Below are 22042 nucleotides of genomic sequence, written 5' to 3' on the forward strand. Positions count from 1 at the left end.
TTTACTTTGTGCACATTCCCCAAGGGTATGTCCACAGATATTTCTGCCCCATTTCTGTCTTTCTTTGCAGGAAAAAGGCTGCATATTGTAGTTTTTGAGGTGTTTTTTACATGCAATTTTATTGCAGATTTGTCCCCACTTATTAGGCCGGGATCACACACAGTGCGCTATGGCCGAGTCTCGCAGGTTAAAACCAAGCTCTGGCACCGACACTCCAGAGCGGAGCATGCGGCCGCACAGCAATACATGGAGCCGCACGCTCTGATCTGGAGTGTCGGTGCCAGAGCTTGGTTTTAACCTGCGAGACTCGGCCGTATCTCACTGTAGTGTGACTCCGGCCTTAAGGTACCGTCACATTAAGCCACGCTGCAGCGATATAGACAACGATGCCAATCGCTGCAGCGTCGCTGTTTAGTCGTTGTGTGGTCGCTGGAGAGCTTTTTACATTTACAATGGTAACCAGGGTAAATATTGGGTTACTAAGCGCGGCCCTGCGCCACCCTGTGTGTGATGCCGATCCAGCGATGTGCTCACTTGTAACCAGGGTAAATATCGGCCCTGCGCTTAGTAACCCGATGTTTACCCTGGTTACCATTGTAAATGTAAAAAAAAACACTACATACTTACATTCCGGTATCTGTCTGTCCCCCGGCGTCACCTTCCCTGCACTGTGTAAGCGCCGGCCGTAAAGCAGAGCGGTGACGTCACCGCTGTGCTCTGCTTTACGGCCGGCCGGCGCTGACAAAGTGCAGGGAAGCTAACGCCGGGGGACGCGACAGACACCGGAATGTAAGTATGTAGTGGGTTTTTTTTTACATATACAATAGTAACCAGGGTAAATATCGGGTTACTAAGTGCGGCCCTGCGCTTAGTAATCCGATATTTACCCTGGTTACAAGTGAACACATCGCTGGATCGGCGTCACACATGTCGATTCAGCGATGTCAGCGGGTGATCCAGCGACAAAATAAAGTTCTGGCCTTCTAGCTCCGACCAACGATGTCACAGCAGGATCCTGATCGCTGCTGCGTGTCAAACACAACGAGATCGCTATCCAGGACGCTGCAACGTCACGGATCGCTATCGTTATCATTCTAAAGTTGCTCAGTGTGAAGGTACCTTTAGTCTGCGTGAAATCTGCAGCAAAAGCACTGATAAAAGTGATATGCTGAAGATTTACATCTCTACCAAATCTGCAAGGAAAAAACATAAGGAATGTTTGCACGAGACATCAGGATTCTCAGTCACTTGATGGCATTAGGAATCCCTTTAGGTTTTGTGACAAATCTGTGCAGAAAAATCTGCGACAATCTGCAGCGTGTGCACAGGCCCTAACACATACAACATAACATATAAGTGGCATTTGATATACTGTTAGGCCGGGTTCACATTAGTGTTTGAGTCCCCAGCGTGGTGCTGTGGACTTGTTTCCTTAAGCTCTGCCTACTTCCACATGCGTCCTGTCTACCTATCTTTAACATTGTGTACGCAGGGACATGTGTTGTATGCGGTGCGACGTTTTGATGTGCCTGCCGAATGCAACATGTTGCATTTTCTTGTGTTCTAAGGGGACGTCAAAATGATGCACGCGGATGCATCCACATACAATGCATGTCCCTGCGTACACAATGTTAAAGATAGGTACGCAGGACGCATGCAGAGTAGGTGGAACTTAAGGAAAGAAGTCCGCAGCACCACGCAGGGGACTCAAACGCTAATGTGAACTTAGCCTTATACAGTATATGCATTTTTGTATGTATAATACAGATCTAGGATAGTGTGTACACGGTATAACCTCTGATCTCTGTATTATTCTTTGTACCAGGCTCAGGCTGGATCAGTCCAGGGCAGGATTCAGTAATGTGTCTCTGGTCACTCTGAGGTACAGGGATGGAGATTTATTGCAGGAGATTGAACTTTCCTGCAGATCTGGTGATCCTGGAGCTGATAACCTGTCACTGACAGGGCGACCCTGAAAGTTCACTCTCCTGCAATAAATCTCAGTGATCAGCAGAGCATCGGCCGCTGACTATATACAGGAGCGGCCCTGGACTTATCAGCGTCCCCTGCTCACCACACAGAAGCTCTACAGCACTCACCATCAGGTCTCCTGTCTGAGCCGCCCACAAGCTCCTCTCCGGCCGGAAGAAGATATACAGCCGCGCTCCCCCCACTCCAGCAGAGCAGACGGCCGCACACAGGGAGCTGTGCCTGCGTCTGTGTCTCCTCCACTGTGATGCTGCCTGCACAGCTAAAACAAGGCGGCCCCCTGGCGGCCTTAATCAGCTGCTTAGTGACCGGCCCAGGGGGCAAATGCCCCTTTTCCACCTGGGCCAGTCCGCCCCTGTCTATCAATGACTGTACTTAGTTCCTGCAGTGCTCGGGGGTGTATTCCATCTGGGCCCGGAGATTTGTCAATTTTAGTGATTTTTAGGCACCGCCATACTTCCTGCTGGGCTAAGCAGATGACACTTAATGGAGAACATTTTTTTATCACTGATCATATTGTCTGCCATTGGGATTTTCTTGTGTAAATACTGATGGAAAAAGTCATTTAGCATATTGGCTTTTTCCTCATCCTTATCCACCATTTCACCCAGACTATTTTTAAGGGGGCCAACACTATCATTTTTTAGTTTCTTACTATTTCTGTAGTTAAAGAATATTTTGTGATTATTTTTACTCTCTCTGGCAATGAGTCTCTCTGTCTCAATTTTTGCTGCCTTGATTTGCCTTTTACATAATTTATTTAATTTTCTGTATTTATTTAGTGCCTCCTCACTTGCTTTAATTCTCTAAATGGTTTCTTTTTGTCACTTATTGCGCCCCTTACAGCTCTATTTTGCCCTAATTGGTTTCCTCCTATTTCTAGTATGTTTATTCCCATACGGTATATATTGTGCACAGGTCCTATCCAGGATGCTAATAAACGTCTCCCATTTTCTTTGTGTATTTTTATGTCTCATGATATTGTCAAAGTTAATTGCACCAAGATCCTCACTCATCCGTTGGAAATTTGCCCTCCTGAAGTTTAGTGTCCTTGCAACCCCTCTACTACACATCTTATACATTAAAACTTATTATTTTGGGATCACTATTACCCAAGTGACCCCCAACCCTTATATTTCATATGCGGTCTGGTCTGTTGGTTAATATTAGGTCTAGCAGTGCCCCCTTCTTGTTGGGTCCTGAACCAATTGTGAAAGGTAATTGTCTCAGTTGTCAAAAAAACGATTACCTTTGCTGGAACCCAATGTATTTCAGGGTAGTTGAAATCCCCCATAATAATGACTTCTCCTTGAGTAGCAGCCCCATCTATTTGCTTTACGAGGATATTCTCTGTTGCTTCCATAATTTTTTGGGGACTTATAACAAATCCCTATCAGTAATTTATTATATTTCCCCCTCCCCTTATCTCCACCCACAGGAACTCTACATTTTCATTAGATTCACATATATTATCACGCAGGATGGGTTTTAAGGATGACTTTACATATAGACACCCCCCCACTAGCTTATCTTTACGGTCATTTCTGAACAGGCTATAGCTCTGCAAGTTAACAGCCCAGTCATGGCTCTCGTCCAGCCACGTCTCAGATATCCCCACTATGTCATAGTTATGCTCCAACAAAATTAATTCTAATTCCTCCATTTTGTTGGCGAGGCTTCTGGCATTAGTATACATACACTTTATGTATCTATCTGTACCTCTATTCTTTCTTAAATAATTAACTGTTTGAACCCCACCTCCCATGCCACCGCCACTCCCAATTTCATTATTTGTGCCCAGGTCTCTATCTGCACTATCCTAAAAAATGAATACCCTCCCCCAATCCCTAGTTTAAACACTCCTCCTACCTTCTGGCTATTTTCTCCCCCAGCACAGCTGCACCTTCCCCATTGAGGTGCAGCCAGTCCCTAGAGTAGAACCTGTAGCCAACTGAGAAGTCGGCCCAGTTCTCCAGGAACCCAAACACCAATTTTTGAGCCACTTATTAACCTCCCTAATCTCCCATGGCCTCTCTGGCATGGCACATGGTACAGGCAGTATTTCGGAAAATACCACCTTGGAGATCCTTGCTTTAAGCTTGCAGCCTATTTGCCTGAAATCATCTTTAAGGACCTTCCACCTACCTCTAACTTTGTCATTTGTGCCAATATGCACAATGACCGCTGGGTCCTCATCAGCCCCTCCCAGTAATCTGTCAACCTGATCAGCGAAGTGTCGGACTCGAGCGCCACGTAGGCAGCATATCGTTCGACGATCCCTGTCTTTGTGACAGATTGCCCTATCTGTTCCCCTAATAATTGAGTCCTCCACTACCAGCACCTGTCTGGCCTGCCCTGCTCTCCTATTTCCCCCCTTACTGGAGCAGTCACTCCTCCGGCTTTCAGAGGACATGCCTTGCTGCAGCAGTGCTACCCTTGTACTGGCACCCCCCTCATCTGCCAACTTAGGAAACTTATTAGGGTGTGCCTGATCAGGACTAGCCTCCCTGGCACTCTTCCCTCTACCCCGCTTTCTAACTGTCACCCAGCTTGCTGCTTCACTGTCCTGCAGCTCCATCCTACCATCCCCCACCTCATCTATCCCATTGAGCATCTTCTCAGTGAGCAGAAGACTCCTGTGCACAATGTGCTCACATCTCGCACAGCAGTATGCACCCTCGACCGGCTGATCAAGGACTGCATACATGTGGCAAGATGTGCACTGGATGGCATTAACAATAGTGGAGCACATTTCCTAATGGGGATTGCACCAGACAGAAATGTTAAATAAAAAATAAATTCAAAGTTTTAATAAAATACAGATAGCAATCCAGTAATTCCTCCCTTGGAAACTTCCTGAATCCAAAGTCACTGAATCACAAGTCACACACTTACCGCCGTTTTAACTTACGCTCCGTTCACACTCGCTAAGCAGATTTAAAGATTTTTTTCCCCCTCAGCAGCAATCCACCCTGCTGTTCAATGCACTTCCAAGAGGGAAGTAGATGTCCCATGCCCATTTTACAAAGACGTTAGCAGTACCCTGGGACAGAGGTATTAGAATCTTTAGGACTTCCTCATGGTGTCTGCCAAATACGGTCATTTTTTTTTATCCAAGGGCCATTTGTATATTTATACCATCTTTTGAGGGCCATGCAAATTGTGCACTAACTCTGCCCACAGAGTACGCCCTGACTCTGGCACTGGTATTCATACGTAATCTTTCATTGCCGCACCTCAGCATTCAGTAGTGAACACTACATGTGTGTGCTCACAGGACAAGAAGAAATTAATGGTCGGGTCACTTCTTTTAACCACTTAATGGATTTGAAAACCTGAAGCTGTTAAAAGATGCTCAAAAGATTCAACACATGCATTGCAAGTCGTTTTTACATTGCTGTGCATATGTTCATTCTTTTTAGTGTTTACTGTGCGCTTTTTCGGGCAGGTTATGGAGTCTGACAAATGTCATTAACTCATTACCCATACCATCAAGCTTTTTTGTAGTAGCACATGTATCAGACGCATTCTTTTGTGAATGGATCATTAATTGATATGGATCTGCAGATTATTCAAGCATCAGAAAGATGGGCGATGGTATTAACATTAAACTTAATAAACGAATGGGATCTTTAGGCCACGTTAACACACGACAATATTTTGGTCAGTATTTCACATCGGTATTTATAATTCAAAACCACGAGTGGGTGATAAATACAGAAGTGGTGCATATGTTTCTATTATACTTTTCCTCTGATTGTTCCACTCCTGGTTTTGGCTTACAAATACTGAGGTAAAATACTGACCAAATACTGAGAATGTAAATGTGGCCTTAGGCAGAGTTCAGATGAGTGTATGTAAAATCATATCCATATTTTCATCCATGTACTAACAATATGGCCGTTTTTTTTACTTCTGTATAGAATCGGTTTTATAGATCAACATTTTATAATATAATAATAGGCCAAATACAGTTTCCTATCTTACAGAGAACCTGACATATGATACATGCTGCCCGACCCATGGGCACTGGCTACACGATCTCAGTCAGGTATGTTGGACTGAACATACAGTACTGTAATATCCGCCAGGGACTGAGCTGAAGAGGACACAATTTGGACAAGTGGGTCCCTGGTGGCTTCTCCCCTCCTGATCTGTGTGTGTATAGGAGACCTGTGACTCCAGGGCAGGCGGCAGGGAGAGACTAGTCTTCAGTGCGGCTCAGTCCTGCCAGCTATTAAAGTATGTTTTTCTCTCAGACACCGCATTTTAGAGTTAATCTTGTAAAGCTGAAATCATGCAGCCAGCGTCTGACACACGCTACCTATAGACTAGACAGAATATATCAGTTGTCAGATTCCCTTTGACAACTGCAATGTATCTGTGAAAAAAACATAACACGGTAACCTGTTTGTGATCCATTCTCTGTGTGCCCATTGATGTATTATGGACAAGTCTGATCTGCAGAATGGATCAAGGTGGCACAGACAGCAAATATTATTTCTCAACATACGGATCATGGGTCTGTGTGTAAAAACGTTCACGTGAACTGTCCCATTGTTTTGGTTTATGTGTAGTTCATTTGCACACAGACGTGTAATATGCTTATCTAGAGCTGGGGCATGTGTTGCATGAGACTTGCTTTGAAGTCTATAGCACGTGAGACTTTCGATAAAAAACAAATCTGTGTTGGATTGCGGATCGCAATGCCATAACTGCAGTAGAACCGCAACATACTGTATGTGAAACACACTGTAAAATATCATCAAAGAACAATAGGATTTTTCTACAAAGGTGTGGCAAAAAAACAACCCTCACCATATCCGCAACGTGTGAATGTGTAAGAGGGTGGTGGTGTGAGCTGAGGCTGCTGCAGAGAGAACTTTGTGTTGATAGCTGCAAGAGAGGACCCCCAGCCAGTAACGGAGTGGACTTGTGAGATTTGAAAGACTTTTCCGGGTGCAGCGAGGGTGCCTGTCCTGTGTTAGTTTGAGGAGCCACGAAGATACCAAGAAAGTGATTTACAGTTCCCAGGAGCACCTCTAGGACCCAGAAGCAAGGAGAAGACCACGTTTCATGGAGCTGACGGCAAGCCGTGCACACCACAGTTCTAGACTGTTGGGGGCCCCCGGGACTGGATCTGAGTCCCCAACATCACTGTGAGTTTGTTCCTGTTTTGTGCACATGTCAGGGCCTAGTATAGGCTTCAATAGTCAGAACACGGAAGCCGTGAGGCCTGCTTAGTAAAGACCAGGGAGGTTATACATAGAGTAGCATCATTCTTTGTTTATTGACGGCATTTACTTGTGTGACATATATTGAGTAGGTAACAGTTGGAGCACCGTGCTATTTTACGGACAAGCTAATGAATGTAACTCTTGTAAATTATCTTTTGCTATTGCATACCCGTTTGCATCTTCCTCATCCACTTCATTCCTTGCCTTCCAATAAATCTACCCTTTGTTGTTTGCACCTCATCTTGTGTACAGTAGTCTTCCTGCACCATGGTGGTCCCCCGGCCATCGCTTCAAATGCACCCTCACAGGTGGCAGACTGAAAATTAGTGTCAAATACTGATACAGGAAAAGCATTAAAAAAACCACACAAAAACAATGATTTTTATATTAATAATATAATAATAATTTTTATTTATATAGCGCCAACATATTCCGCAGCGCTTTACAAATTATAGAGGGGACTTGCACAGACAATAGACATTACAGCATAACAGGAATACAGTTCAAAACAGATACCAGGAGGAATGAGGGCCCTGCTCGCAAGCTTACAAACTATGAGGAAAAGGGGAGACACGAGAGGTGGATGGTAACAAATGCTATAGTTATTCGGACCAGCCATAGTGTAAGGCTCGGGTGTTCATGTAAAGCTGCATGAACCAGTTAACTGCCTAAGTATGTAACAGTACAGACACAGAGGGCTATTAACTGCATAAAGTGAATGAGAACATTTTTTTAAATAGGCCACACAGGGATCCTTACATTAATGCATTGATTTATTAAGAAAATAAATAAAAAAAGAAACCTTGAAGTATTCTTTTTCTGTTTAGGACGGAAAATGTTTTAACCCCTTCCCACCACAGCCAATTTCTGTTTTTGCCTTTTGTTTTTTTTCTCCCCTTCATCCAAAGGTGATACAGTATATATATATTTTTTACGTGTATATATCCATATGACAGCCTGTTTTGTGGGATGAATTGTAGTTTTGAATGATATCAGTAATTTTACTACACAATGTGCTGGAAAACAGGAAAATAAATTCTCATTATGGTGAACAAAAATGCAATTCTGTTTTTGTTTTCTGGCTTCGATTTTGCAATGCTCTTTGTGCAGTAAAAATGTCCTGATAACATGATTTTCCAGGACAGTATAGTTATTGCAATACTAAACTAAATTTCAGTTTTTAATTTAAGTGCTGAAAAAATTGGAGACTGTAAAAATAATTTGATTGCTGTTGCCATTATTTTTTTCTTTGATGGAGCTGCAAGGTGAAGTGTTAAACATTACTATTTTGGGGTAAGTTTTTATAATTTTTTGTCAATTTTTAAGATGCAGTGACCTAAAAATGGCAAATTCGCCGTTTTAATTATTTTTCTCTTTACAGATTGGACTTTTACAGAAACAGTGATACTAAATATATTTTTTTATTTTTATGGTAAAAGGGGGTTTACACTTACATACTTTTTTTAATAATTTTAAAAACATTTTTTAGTCATACTAGGGGACTTGAACCTGGAATCAAAGTATTGCAGTATAGGGAGAAAACGACCGATGAAACCAGGCTCCTGGGTGTTATACCAACCTATTGGCACCCTGTGGTCACATCGCAGGGAAAAAGATTGTCGGTGGGAGATGGTGTACACATGCACCAGCAATCAGTCCATTTAAATGCTGCTGTCTATCTGTTTAGACGGACACTGCTAGTCCAGGCAGATGCCATGGCTGTATAACACAGCTATCATCAGCTAGTTATGATGCAGGCTCAGTTCCTGGGCCCGCTTCATATACCTGCACACATTGTAGGAAGTACTATTATGTCATACATCAAGAAGGAGTAAAAAATGACCATATATTGACCTAGTCTCCCTTATAACTTTTTTAATGCAGTATACGGACTGTTGCTAGTCAGGTCCAAACTAGATTACTGCGCTTTCTCAATTTTTTTCTATTGAGAGAACCTGGTTGAGTTTAGTTGCTGCGTTACCGTAAGGATGTAATCCGCATACATGCAGTGCACACAAGGAATACAGACAAATCTTGTCACAATTTTGTAGTCTGCAGTCATATCAGAGTGGTTGCAGACTTTTATTCTGAAACTGGACAACCACTTTCAGCTGTAGTTGGTCAATTTTTTTCCCTAAAGAATAAGATAATTATTTGTGATACATATTTATTTTTTTGATTGAGTTGATAAAAATAAGTAGTTAGCTAGTAGTAAGGACTACATGCCAAAGGGACTGTCTGATGATGTTATATTTTCACTGCTCCTCTGCCTCCCGTCTTCCTCCTTTCTTGGGGACACTTCACGCTTGAGTACTGACTTTTTTGGAAAAACAGCATGGCTATATTGATGACCCAAACTGCACGCTCTTTGATGCTGCAAGCAGAAACAACTTTAACTCTTCAGCATCGGACTGGCAGGAAGGCACTGAAACTGGTAAAATCCAGTGATCCAGCCAGAGTTAGAGCAGCGCTTGCAAGCTTTACAGCAATAAGCTTCTAAGCGCTGTGCTCATGGTCTGGGAAACTCGCTGCCACTGATAACCTAGGCAAAAAAAAACAGTAAATTATATAATTACAAAATATTTTTTTGAGAGAAAAATTTAAAAGTTGCTTGTTTTTCCAAGCACTTTGCAATTTTACCCATTTGAGAAGATGATGCAAGCAACCAGGAGTGTTTGGATTTTGATCAAGTTATAGATCCATTAGCAACCATTTTATGTTCAACAGTACAAACTGTGCTGAGAAACTAATTTCCTAAGATTTGTACCCAAAGAAATAATGTTGCAAACAGCGTTACAATGTTTTAGGTAGTTTTACACACACGTAACAGTGATGAACACATGATAGATCGGACAGGATCACTTCTGAACGCCAAACTTGTGTCTGTTTACAACTGGAAAACACAAGAATAAATTGTTTCAATAAGTGCAGGTTTAGTACACAGTCCAATAAGATCTTGTATAGCATAAGCGATGACCTGGTGGAGGGCGTGAATGCTGGGTATCAATGTGATATCAGTGTCGGTGGATAATGCACATATATATATATTAGTATACATGATAATTAAACATTTAAAGGGAACCGACCATCTGATTCGTGCTGCCTGAACCAGTGTATACATGGGTAGATCTCACCAGGCAATTCATCATTATTTAACACCACAAAAGTGACTTAAATTATAACAGAAATCTAATCCACTGAAAGACTCTTTCTCTGTTGCACGGCAGCTGACGAATGTACCATTTATTCAGACACACTAATGAATTTAGCGCATATTACTGTAGCATCTTAGATCAAGACTGGAAAACAAAATGCCAGACTTGACTATGGAGAGAATTTGTTAAAGGGAACCTGTCACCCCCAAAATCGAAAATGAGCTAAGCCCACCGGCATCAGGGGCTTATCTACCGCATTCTGGAATGCTGTAGATAAGCCCCCGATGTATCCTGAAAGATGAGAAAAAGAGGTTAGATTATACTCACCCAGGGGCGGTCCCGCTGCGGTCCGGTCCGATGGGCGTCGCGGTCCAGTCCGGGGCCTCCCATCTTCATAGGATGACGCCCTCTTCTTGTCTTCACGCTGTGGCTCCGGTGCAGGCATACTTTGTCTGCCCTGTTGAGGACAGAGCAAAGTACTGCAGCGCGCAGGCACCGGGAAAGGTCAGAGAGGCCCGGCGCCTGCGCACTGCAGTACTTTTCTCTGCCCTCAACAGGGCAGACAAAGTAAGCCTGCGCCGGAGCTGCAGCGTGAATACAAGAAGAGGACGTCATCCTATGAAGATGGGAGGCCCCGGACCGCGACGCCCATCAGATTGGACCGCCCACGCAGGTGAGTATAATATAACCTTTTTTTCTCATCTTTCAGGATACATCGGGGGCTTATCTACATCATTACAGAATATAGATAAGCCCCTGATGCCTGTGGGCTTAGCTCACCTTCGATTTTGGGGGTGACAGGTTCCCTTTAAGACTCGGGTTTGTAACCCCCTTCTACTAAGCACCAGCCACTTTTCAAAATGTTAGATAAGCTAGCATAAAAACAGCAAAACGATGCAAAAAAAACTACTCATTGCCTAAAGTTTTCTTTTACTTTGCTACACAAGTTTTCTGGCAAAAAAGGCTTGATGAATTGACCCCTAAATGTCTTTCATTTTTACAGCGTACATGTGTCAGTACAATATGTCTAAATAATCATAATGTTAATTTCCAGTTGTACATGCAAACATAGATTTACTAAAATGTATCATTTTCCAGATCAATTGTAAAAAACCTAATAGTTATTTCAAGTGTTTCATTAAATGAGAGTGCCTTATGAATATACAAAATCTGTAGTATACTGAAAATGTAGAACTACGTCTAGCTATAGCCCAACATTATATTTTTCCAGGACAGCTAGAACTTTTCATTTACATTTTTTCGTTACAGTACTCATTAAAAATAAGCAAAAACTGTGTCTACCAAGTTCTTATTGTCTTCTTGTTTCTATGCAGGAAATCTTAAAGCGAACCTGTCAGCAGAATTTTGCTAAATAAACTACAGACACTGTCAGGTTGCCACTGTTACACTGATTAAAATGATACTTGGGGTGTAGAAATCCTTCTTTTGTAATCAGTGTGTGAAGTTTTCAGTTACTGATATGCCTGTGCTCCGGGGCGGGACTGTAGGCAGGTTCTTATCTTCCTGCTCTAAGCCAGAGGAACCAAGGAAAGACCTGCTGCCCCGAAGCACAAAAATGTTCCTCATCATCCTTATGTCCAGGGGTAGTCAGACAGGTTGGGATGGTTTTCAGGCCTCCCAGACCTGACAAAGGTGCCTCAGGGATTAAGGCACTACAGGGGGTCATCAAGAGGCATAGATTCAGTCAGGCTGCAGACAGTAAGTGAGCTAATCCAATTATCAGCCTTTTGGAAGGTAATTGAGACTCTAGACAATATGGAGAATACACAGAATGATGCAGGGCAACAAGAGAACACTATGAAAATCAGTAAAGTATAAATATACACAAAATGATACCCACATAACATATCACACCATCACACAAGATTATACAAGAACCACAAGACGGATTTCTTCACCCCAGGTATAATTTTAATCAGTATAACCAGGGCCGGACTGGCCATCTGGCAATTCTGGCAAATACCAGAAGGGCCTGTCTGGTCGCGGACTGCCTTGTCTGCTACGTTGTTAACAGAATCGGTGTTCTCAAGACACCCATACTGTTAAGAGTTGTAATGGAGCACAAAGTCGCTGACTCCGTCACTTAGCAGGTATCATTAGAAATATTGGTCTTGTAGTAAATCTTCCTTTCCTCCATCAATTTTAGTAATATATCCCATCTGGTTCTTGGGGATGGGCCTGTGTGATTTCAAATACCAGGGCTGAATTTCAGCCCCAGTCCGTACCTGAGTATAACAGCTCCAGCCTGACAGTGCCTGTAGTTTACTTAGCAAAATCCTGCTGACAGATTCACTATAAAGGAAACCTGTCAGTTGGTTTACAATCTACATCTATCTGCTATTTATTAGCTGTATATCATGCTTTTCAATAAACTATATGATACTGTAGTATCTAAAAAAAGGTTCAACCTTTGCTGTGTCTTGTGTGCTAGTCATGGACTTGTTATTGGGCATTTTGCGGTGAATATTTGCAATATATCTATGTATTTACCAACCTATGAAAATCACTATCAACAGATAAAAATCCTAGACTAACAATATATGAAACCAAAAAGATTATTTTAGTTGGGAAAATAACAAAAAATATAAGTAATGTACCCAAGGAAGGAAAAAAAGAACAAATAGGGGCAAACAATTATCAATTAAGAAAATAATGTTTATAAATAAATAAATGAATGCATAATGGTGGGGAGAGGTCAGACTAAAAGACAAGCATCAGGCAACAATGATGGAACATGATCCATAACAAGGACACAAAATTCCTGATATGAGAGGCAAAACCCTCCTAATCTATCCTCCGTATTTGTAATGACATACTTATGAATCATGTATGAAACACGTTAACCCCTTCATGACCCAGCCTATTTTGACCTTAAAGGCACAGATGATTGGCCTCGGGGAGACCAAAACATCCAACACTGCGGAGACACCATCACGTGTTTCTCAACGCAGTGATTCCAGAACACTGCCCCCATCCCTTATGGGAAATATGCAGATGCATGTAAAGAAGCTGCGGAGACACCATCACGTGTTTCTCGACGCAAGCAGTGAATAGCCAGGCCTTTCCCCGGGAAGGAACAACCACGGGAAGGGCAGCATCCCATGAAAGAAAGCCACCTATGCCAAGCATGGTATCCATCCACAGACAGCTGTTTCGGGGTTTTGCCCCTCATCAGTGTGGAGTAGGAATCTGGCTATTAGGAGCAGTGCCTAGTAAAAAGGCTATAAAGGCACAGATGATTGGCCTCGGGGAGACCAAAACATCCAACACTGCGGAGACACCATCACGTGTTTCTCAACGCAGTGATTCCAGAACACTGCCCCCATCCCTTATGGGAAATATGCAGATGCATGTAAAGAAGCTGCGGAGACACCATCACGTGTTTCTCGACACAAGCAGTGAATAGCCAGGCCTTTCCCCGGGAAGGAACAACCACGGGAAGGGCAGCATCCTATGAAAGAAAGCCACCTATGCCAAGCATGGTATCCATCCACAGACAGCTGTTTCGGGGTTTTGCCCCTCATCAGTGTGGAGTAGGAATCTGGCTATTAGGAGCAGTGCCTAGTAAAAAGGCTATAAAGGCACAGATGATTGGCCTCGGGGAGACCAAAACATCCAACACTGCGGAGACACCATCACGTGTTTCTCAACGCAGTGATTCCAGAACACTGCCCCCATCCCTTATGGGAAATATGCAGATGCATGTAAAGAAGCTGCGGAGACACCATCACGTGTTTCTCGACGCAAGCAGTGAATAGCCAGGCCTTTCCCCGGGAAGGAACAACCACGGGAAGGGCAGCATCCTATGAAAGAAAGCCACCTATGCCAAGCATGGTATCCATCCACAGACAGCTGTTTCGGGGTTTTGCCCCTCATCAGTGTGGAGTAGGAATCTGGCTATTAGGAGCAGTGCCTAGTAAAAAGGCTATAAAGGCACAGATGATTGGCCTCGGGGAGACCAAAACATCCAACACTGCGGAGACACCATCACGTGTTTCTCAACGCAGTGATTCCAGAACACTGCCCCCATCCCTTATGGGAAATATGCAGATGCATGTAAAGAAGCTGCGGAGACACCATCACGTGTTTCTCGACGCAAGCAGTGAATAGCCAGGCCTTTCCCCGGGAAGGAACAACCACGGGAAGGGCAGCATCATATGAAAGAAAGCCACCTATGCCAAGCATGGTATCCATCCACAGACAGCTGTTTCGGGGTTTTGCCCCTCATCAGTGTGGAGTAGGAATCTGGCTATTAGGAGCAGTGCCTAGTAAAAAGGCTATAAAGGCACAGATGATTGGCCTCGGGGAGACCAAAACATCCAACACTGCGGAGACACCATCACGTGTTTCTCAACGCAGTGATTCCAGAACACTGCCCCCATCCCTTATGGGAAATATGCAGATGCATGTAAAGAAGCTGCGGAGACACCATCACGTGTTTCTCGACGCAAGCAGTGAATAGCCAGGCCTTTCCCCGGGAAGGAACAACCACGGGAAGGGCAGCATCCTATGAAAGAAAGCCACCTATGCCAAGCATGGTATCCATCCACAGACAGCTGTTTTGGGGTTTTGCCCCTCATCAGTGTGGAGTAGGAATCTGGCTATTAGGAGCAGTGCCTAGTAAAAAGGCTATAAAGGCACAGATGATTGGCCTCGGGGAGACCAAAACATCCAACACTGCGGAGACACCATCACGTGTTTCTCAACGCAGTGATTCCAGGACACTGCCCCCATCCCTTATGGGAAATATGCAGATGCATGTAAAGAAGCTGCGGAGACACCATTACGTGTTTCTCGACGCAAGCAGTGAATAGCCAGGCCTTTCCCCGGGAAGGAACAACCACGGGAAGGGCAGCAAAAACCCCGAAACAGCTGTCTGTGGATGGATACCATGCTTGGCATAGGTGGCTTTCTTTCATAGGATGCTGCCCTTCCCGTGGTTGTTCCTTCCCGGGGAAAGGCCTGGCTATTCACTGCTTGCGTCGAGAAACACGTGATGGTGTCTCCGCAGCTTCTTTACATGCATCTGCATATTTCCCATAAGGGATGGGGGCAGTGTTCTGGAATCACTGCGTTGAGAAACACGTGATGGTGTCTCCGCAGTGTTGGATGTTTTGGTCTCCCCGAGGCCAATCATCTGTGCCTTTATAGCCTTTTTACTAGGCACTGCTCCTAATAGCCAGATTCCTACTCCACACTGATGAGGGGCAAAACCCCGAAACAGCTGTCTGTGGATGGATACCATGCTTGGCATAGGTGGCTTTCTTTCATAGGATGCTGCCCTTCCCGTGGTTGTTCCTTTCCGGGGAAAGGCCTGGCTATTCACTGCTTGCGTCGAGAAACACGTGATGGTGTCTCCGCAGCTTCTTTACATGCATCTGCATATTTCCCATAAGGGATGGGGGCAGTGTTCTGGAATCACTGCGTTGAGAAACACGTGATGGTGTCTCCGCAGTGTTGGATGTTTTGGTCTCCCCGAGGCCAATCATCTGTGCCTTTATAGCCTTTTTACTAGGCACTGCTCCTAATAGCCAGTATTTTGACCTTAAAGACCTTGCCGTTTTTTGCAATTCTGACCAGTGTCCCTTTATGAGGTAATAACTCAGGAACGCTTCAACGGATCCTAGCGGTTCTGAGATTGTTTTTTCGTGACATATTGGGCTTCATGTTAGTGGTAAATTTAGGTCAATAAATTCTGCGTTTATTTGTGATAAAAACGGAAATTTGGCGAAAATTTTGAAAATTTCGCAATTTTCACATTTTGAATTTTTATTCTGTTAAACCAGAGAGATATGTGACACAAAATAGTTAATAAATAACATTTCCCACATGTTTACTTTACATCAGCACAATTTTGGAAACAAAATTTTTTTTTGTTAGGAAGTTATAAGGGTTAAAATTTGACCAGCGATTTGTCATTTTTACAACGAAATTTACAAAACCATTTTTTTTAGGGACCACCTCACATTTGAAGTCAGTTTGAGGGGTCTATATGGCTGAAAATACCCAAAAGTGACACCATTCTAAAAACTGCACCCCTCAAGGTACTCAAAACCACATTCAAGAAGTTTATTAACCCTTCAGGTGCTTCACAGCAGCAGAAGCAACATGGAAGGAAAAAATGAACATTTAACTTTTTAGTCACAAAAATTATCTTTTAGCAACAATTTTTTTATTTTCCCAATGGTAAAAGGAGAAACTGAACCACGAAAGTTGTTGTCCAATTTGTCCTGAGTACGCTGATACCTCATATGTGGGGGTAAACCACTGTTTGGGCGCACAGCAGGGCTTGGAAGGGAAGGAGCGCCATTTGACTTTTTGAATCAAAAATTGGCTCCACTCTTTAGCGGACACCATGTCGCGTTTGGATAGCTCCTGTGTGCCTAAACATTGGCGCTCCCCCACAAGTGACCCCATTTTGGAAACTAGACCCCCCAAGGAACTTATTTAGATGCCTAGTGAGCACTTTAAACCCTCAGGTGCTTCACAAATTGATCTGTAAAAATGAAAAAGTACTTTTTTTTCACAAAAAAATTCTTTTCGCCTCAATTTTTGCATTTTCACATGGGCAGTAGGATAAAATCGATCATAAAATTTGTTGGGCAATTTCTCCCGAGTACGCCGATACCTCATATGTGGGGGTAAACCACTGTTTGGGCACACGGCAGGGCTCGGAAGGGAAGGCGCGCCATTTGACTTTTTGAATGGAAAATTAGCTCCAATTGTTAGCGGACACCATGTCGCGTTTGGAGAGCCCCTGTGTGCCTAAACATTGGAGCTCCCCCACAAGTGACCCCATTTTGGAAACTAGACCCCCCAAGGAACTTATCTAGATGCATATTGAGCACTTTAAACCCCCAGGTGCTTCACAGAAGTTTATAACGCAGAGCCATGAAAATAAAAAATAATTTTTCTTTCCTCAAAAATGATTTTTTAGCCTGGAATTTCCTATTTTGCCAAGGATAATGGGAGAAATTGGACCCCAAATACTGTTGTCCAGTTTGTCCTGAGTACGCTGATACCCCATATGTGGGGGTAAACCACTGTTTGGGCGCACGGCAGGGCTCGGAAGGGATGGCACGCAATTTGGCTTTTTAAATGGAAAATTAGCTCCAATCATTAGCGGACACCATGTCACGTTTGGAGAGCCCCTGTGTGCTTAAACATTGGAGATCCCCCAGAAATGACACCATTTTGGAAACTAGACCCCCAAAGGAACTAATCTAGATGTGTGGTGAGGACTTTGAACCCCCAAGTGCTTCACAGAAGTTTATAACGCAGAGCCATGAAAATAAAAAAAAAAATTATTTTCTAAAAAATGATCTTTTAGCCTGCAATTTTTTATTTTCCCAAGGGTAACAGGAGAAATTTGACCCCAAAAGTTGTTGTCCAGTTTCTCCTGAGTACGCTGATACCCCATATGTGGGGGTAAACCACTGTTTGGGCACATGCCGAGGCTCGGAAGTGAAGTAGTGACGTTTTGAAATGCAGACTTTGATGGAATGCTCTGTGGGCGTCACGTTGCGTTTGCAGAGCCCCTGATGTGGCTTAACAGTAGAAACCCCCCACAAGTGACCCCATTTTGGAAACTAGACCCCGAAAGGAACTTATCTAGATGTGTGGTGAGCACTTTGAACCCCCAAGCGCTTCATAGAAGTTTATAATGCAGAGCCGTGAAAATAATAAATACGTTTTCTTTCCTCAAAAATAATTATTTAGCCCAGAATTTTTTATTTTCCCAAGGGTAACAGGAGAAATTTGACCCCAATATTTGTTGTCCAGTTTCTCCTGAGTACGGTGATACCCCATATGTGGGGGTAAACTACTGTTTGGGCACATGCCGGGGCTTGGAATTGAAGTAGTGACGTTTTGAAATGCAGACTTTGATGGAATGCTCTGCGGGCGTCACGTTGCGTTTGCAGAGCCCCTGATGTGCCTAAACAGTAGAAACCCCCCACAAGTGACCCCATTTTGGAAACTAGACCCCGAAAGGAACTTATCTAGATGTGTGGTGAGCACTTTGAACCCCCAAGTGCTTCATAGAAGTTTATAATGCAGAGCCGTGAAAATAATAAATATGTTTTCTTTCCTCAAAAATAATTATTTAGCCCAGAATTTTTTATTTTCCTAAGGGTTACAGGAGAAATTGGACCCCAAAAGTTGTTGTCCAGTTTCTCCTGAGTACGCTGATACCCCATGAGTGGGGGTAAACCACTGTTTGGGCACACGTCGGGGCTCAGAAGGGAAGTAGTGACTTTTGAAATGCAGACTTTGATGGAATGGTCTGCGGGTATCACGTTGCGTTTGCAGAGCCCCTGGTGTGCCTGAACAGTAGAAACCCCCACAAGTGACCCCATTTTAGAAACTAGACCCCCCAAGGAACTTATCTAGATATGTGGTGAGCACTTTGAACCCCCAAGTGCTTCACAGACGTTTACAACGCAGAGCCGTGAAAATAAAAAATCATTTTTCTTTCCTCAAAAATTATGTTTTAGCAAGCATTTTTTTAGATTCACAAGGGTAACAGGAGAAATTGGACCCCAGTAATTGTTGCGCAGTTTGTCCTGAGTATGCTGGTACCCCATATGTGGGGGTAAACCACTGTTTGGGCACACGTCAGGGCTCGGAAGTGAGGGAGCACCATTTGACTTTTTGAATACGAGATTGGCTGGAATCAATGGTGGCGCCATGTTGCGTTTGGAGACCCCTGATGTGCCTAAACAGTGGTAACCCCTCAATTCTACCTCCAACACTAACCCCAACACACCCCTAACTCTAATCCCAACTGTAGCCATAATCCTAATCACAACCCTAACCGCAACACACCCCTAACCACAACCCTAACCACAACACACCCCTAACCACAACCCTAATTCCAACCCTAACCCTAAGGCTATGTGCCCACGTTGCGGATTCGTGTGAGATATTTCCGCACCATTTTTGAAAAATCCACGGGTAAAAGGCACTGCGTTTTACCTGCGGATTTTCCGCGGATTTTCAGTGTTTTTTGTGCGGACTTCACCTGCGGATTCCTATTGAGGAACAGGTGTAAAACGCTGCGGAATCCGCACAAAGAATTGACATGCTGCGGAAAATACAACGCAGCGTTTCCGCGCGGTATTTTCCACACCATGGGCACAGCGGATTTGGTTTTTCATATGTTTACATGGTACTGTAAACCTGATGGAACACTGCTGCGAATCCGCAGCGGCCAATCCGCAGCCAAATCCGCACAGTGTGCACATAGCCTAATTCTAAAGGTATGTGCACACGCTGCGGAAAACGCTGCGGATCCGCAGCAGTTTCCCATGAGTTTACAGTTCAATGTAAACCTACGGGAAACAAAAATCGCTGTACACATGCTGCGGAAAAACTGCACGGAAACGCAGCGGTTTACATTCCGCAGCATGTCCCTTCTTTGTGCGGATTCTGCAGCCGTTTTACAACTGCTCCAATAGAAAATCGCAGTTGTAAAACCGCAGTGAAATGCGCAGAAAAAAACGCGGTAAATCCGCCATAAATCCGCAGCGGTTTAGCACTGCGGATTTATGAAATCCGCTGCGGAAAAATCCGCAGAGGAACAGAATACGTGTGCACATACCGAAACCCTAACCCTAGCCCTAACCCTAGCCCTAACCCTACCCCTACCCCTAACCCTACCCCTAACCCTAACCCTACCCCTAGCCCTAACTCTAGCCCTAACCCTAACCCTACCCCTAACCCTACCCCTAGCCCTAACCCTAACCCTAGCCCTAACCCTACCCCTAGCCCTAACCCTACCCCTAACCCTAACCCTACCCCTAACCCTAACCCTATTCTAACATTAGTGGAAAAAAAAATTTTCTTTATTTTTTTATTGTCCCTACCTATGGGGGTGACAAAGGGGGGGGGTCATTTATTATTTTTTTTATTTTGATCACTGAGATAGATTATATCTCAGTGATCAAAATGCACTTTGGAACGAATCTGCCAGCCGGCAGATTCGGCGGGTGCACTGCGCATGCGCCCGCCATTTTGGAAGATGGCGGCGCCCAGGGAGAAGACGGACGGGACCCCGGCTGGATCGGTAAGTATGATGAGGTGGGGGGGACCACGGGGGGGGGATCGGAGCGCGGGAGGGGTGGAATGGAGAACGGGGGGCGTGGAACGGAGCACGGGGGGCTGGAACGGAGCACGGGGGGTGGATCGGAGCACCGGGGGGGGTGGATCGGAGTGCAGGGGGGGTGATCGGAGCACGGGGGGGTGATTGGAGCACGGGGGGAGCGGACAAGAGCACGGGGGGAGCGGAGCACTGGACGGAGGGGAGCCGGAGCAGTGTACCGGCCAGATCGGGGGGCTGGGGGGGCGATCGGTGGGGTGGGGTGGGGGCACATTAGTATTTCCAGCCATGGCCGATGATATTTCAGCATCGGCCATGGCTGGATTGTAATATTTCACCCGTTATAATAGGTGAAATATTACAAATCGCTCTGATTGGCAGTTTCACTTTCAACAGCCAATCAGAGCGATCGTAGCCACGAGGGGGTGAAGCCACCCCCCCTGGGCTAAACTACCACTCCCCCTGTCCCTGCAGATCGGGTGAAATGGGAGTTAACCCTTTCACCCGGCCTGCAGGGACGCGATCTTTCCATGACGCCACATAGGCGTCATGGGTCGGAATGGCACCGACTTTCATGACGCCTACGTGGCGTCATGGGTCGGGAAGGGGTTAATATATGATATCAGAGTATTGGCAAAAAATGTATTGGCAAAAAATGCATAAGAGGCTAGATTGCTAATAATATGCTGAATGAATATGCAAATTCCATAACAATGCAAGTCAATAATGAATAAACACTAAATAATGCATATACCTTAAGACATAGTAAGCCCAGAAAAAAAAACAGATTTAATTGATATATAATTGGTTGCCCCTATTTGTTTTTTTTTTTCTTCCTTCATTACATTACTCATATATTTGTTATTTTCCCAACTGGAGAAATCCTTTTGGTTTATATCTCTGTATTTGTTTCCCATGATCATTTATGATATGGCTTTGAAATAAAAAAATATATATTTCTCAACTGGATCATTAGTGAATGATTGTTATTTGGTGGATTGGAGCTGGGTTTGAGGTTACCCAGTGGACGTAATGACTGAAAACCGCAGCCTGAGGTGAGTTTGGACTATGGATGCTGCCATTCCTTTGAACAATAACACAGACCAAGCTACAGCCAAATCTCCTAGGCATGCGCAATGAAGCAAGATGTATTTGGCTCATCTTCATATTTGCACTGCACATGCTCTGGGTGTCAGCACACTGAATGAAGGAGATGCCTGGGAGACATGGCTTCATCCCAGCCTGCGGGACTAATCATAGTAATAGCACCTCCCACATGACAAGTAGTAGATGAAAAAAAAGAAATAATCTCTTTGATTTTTTATATCATGCAGTTTATTAAAAAATTATGATTCACAGCTACTAGAGGTGATAGAAACACTAAAACACTAATTGTTTAGTGGATTGTAAAGCAATTAACCCCTTCCTGACCTTTGACGCATACGCTGCATCATGAAAGTCGGTGCCATTCCGACCCATGACGCAGCGTATGCGTCATGGCGGAATCGTGTTACTGCAGGCCGGGTGAAAGGGTTAACTGT

At 44.2% G+C, this 22042-nt stretch overlaps 1 protein-coding gene across 1 annotated transcript in view; it reads right to left on the reverse strand.

Moving 5' to 3' along the window:
• Positions 1-8477: 8477 nt before the first annotated feature.
• The window catches only part of TEKTIP1 (tektin bundle interacting protein 1), a 53244-nt gene continuing 39679 nt past the window's right edge, over positions 8478-22042 (reverse strand). Inside the window, exon 4 of the mRNA XM_069741945.1 lies at positions 8478-10119. Within this exon, the coding sequence (XP_069598046.1) occupies positions 10085-10119 (35 nt within the window). The 3' untranslated portion in view covers positions 8478-10084. The remainder of the gene's footprint in view (positions 10120-22042) is intronic.

Source organism: Ranitomeya imitator, chromosome 1 (assembly GCF_032444005.1).
Source record: "Ranitomeya imitator isolate aRanImi1 chromosome 1, aRanImi1.pri, whole genome shotgun sequence".
Classification (NCBI taxonomy): Eukaryota; Metazoa; Chordata; class Amphibia; order Anura; family Dendrobatidae; genus Ranitomeya; species Ranitomeya imitator.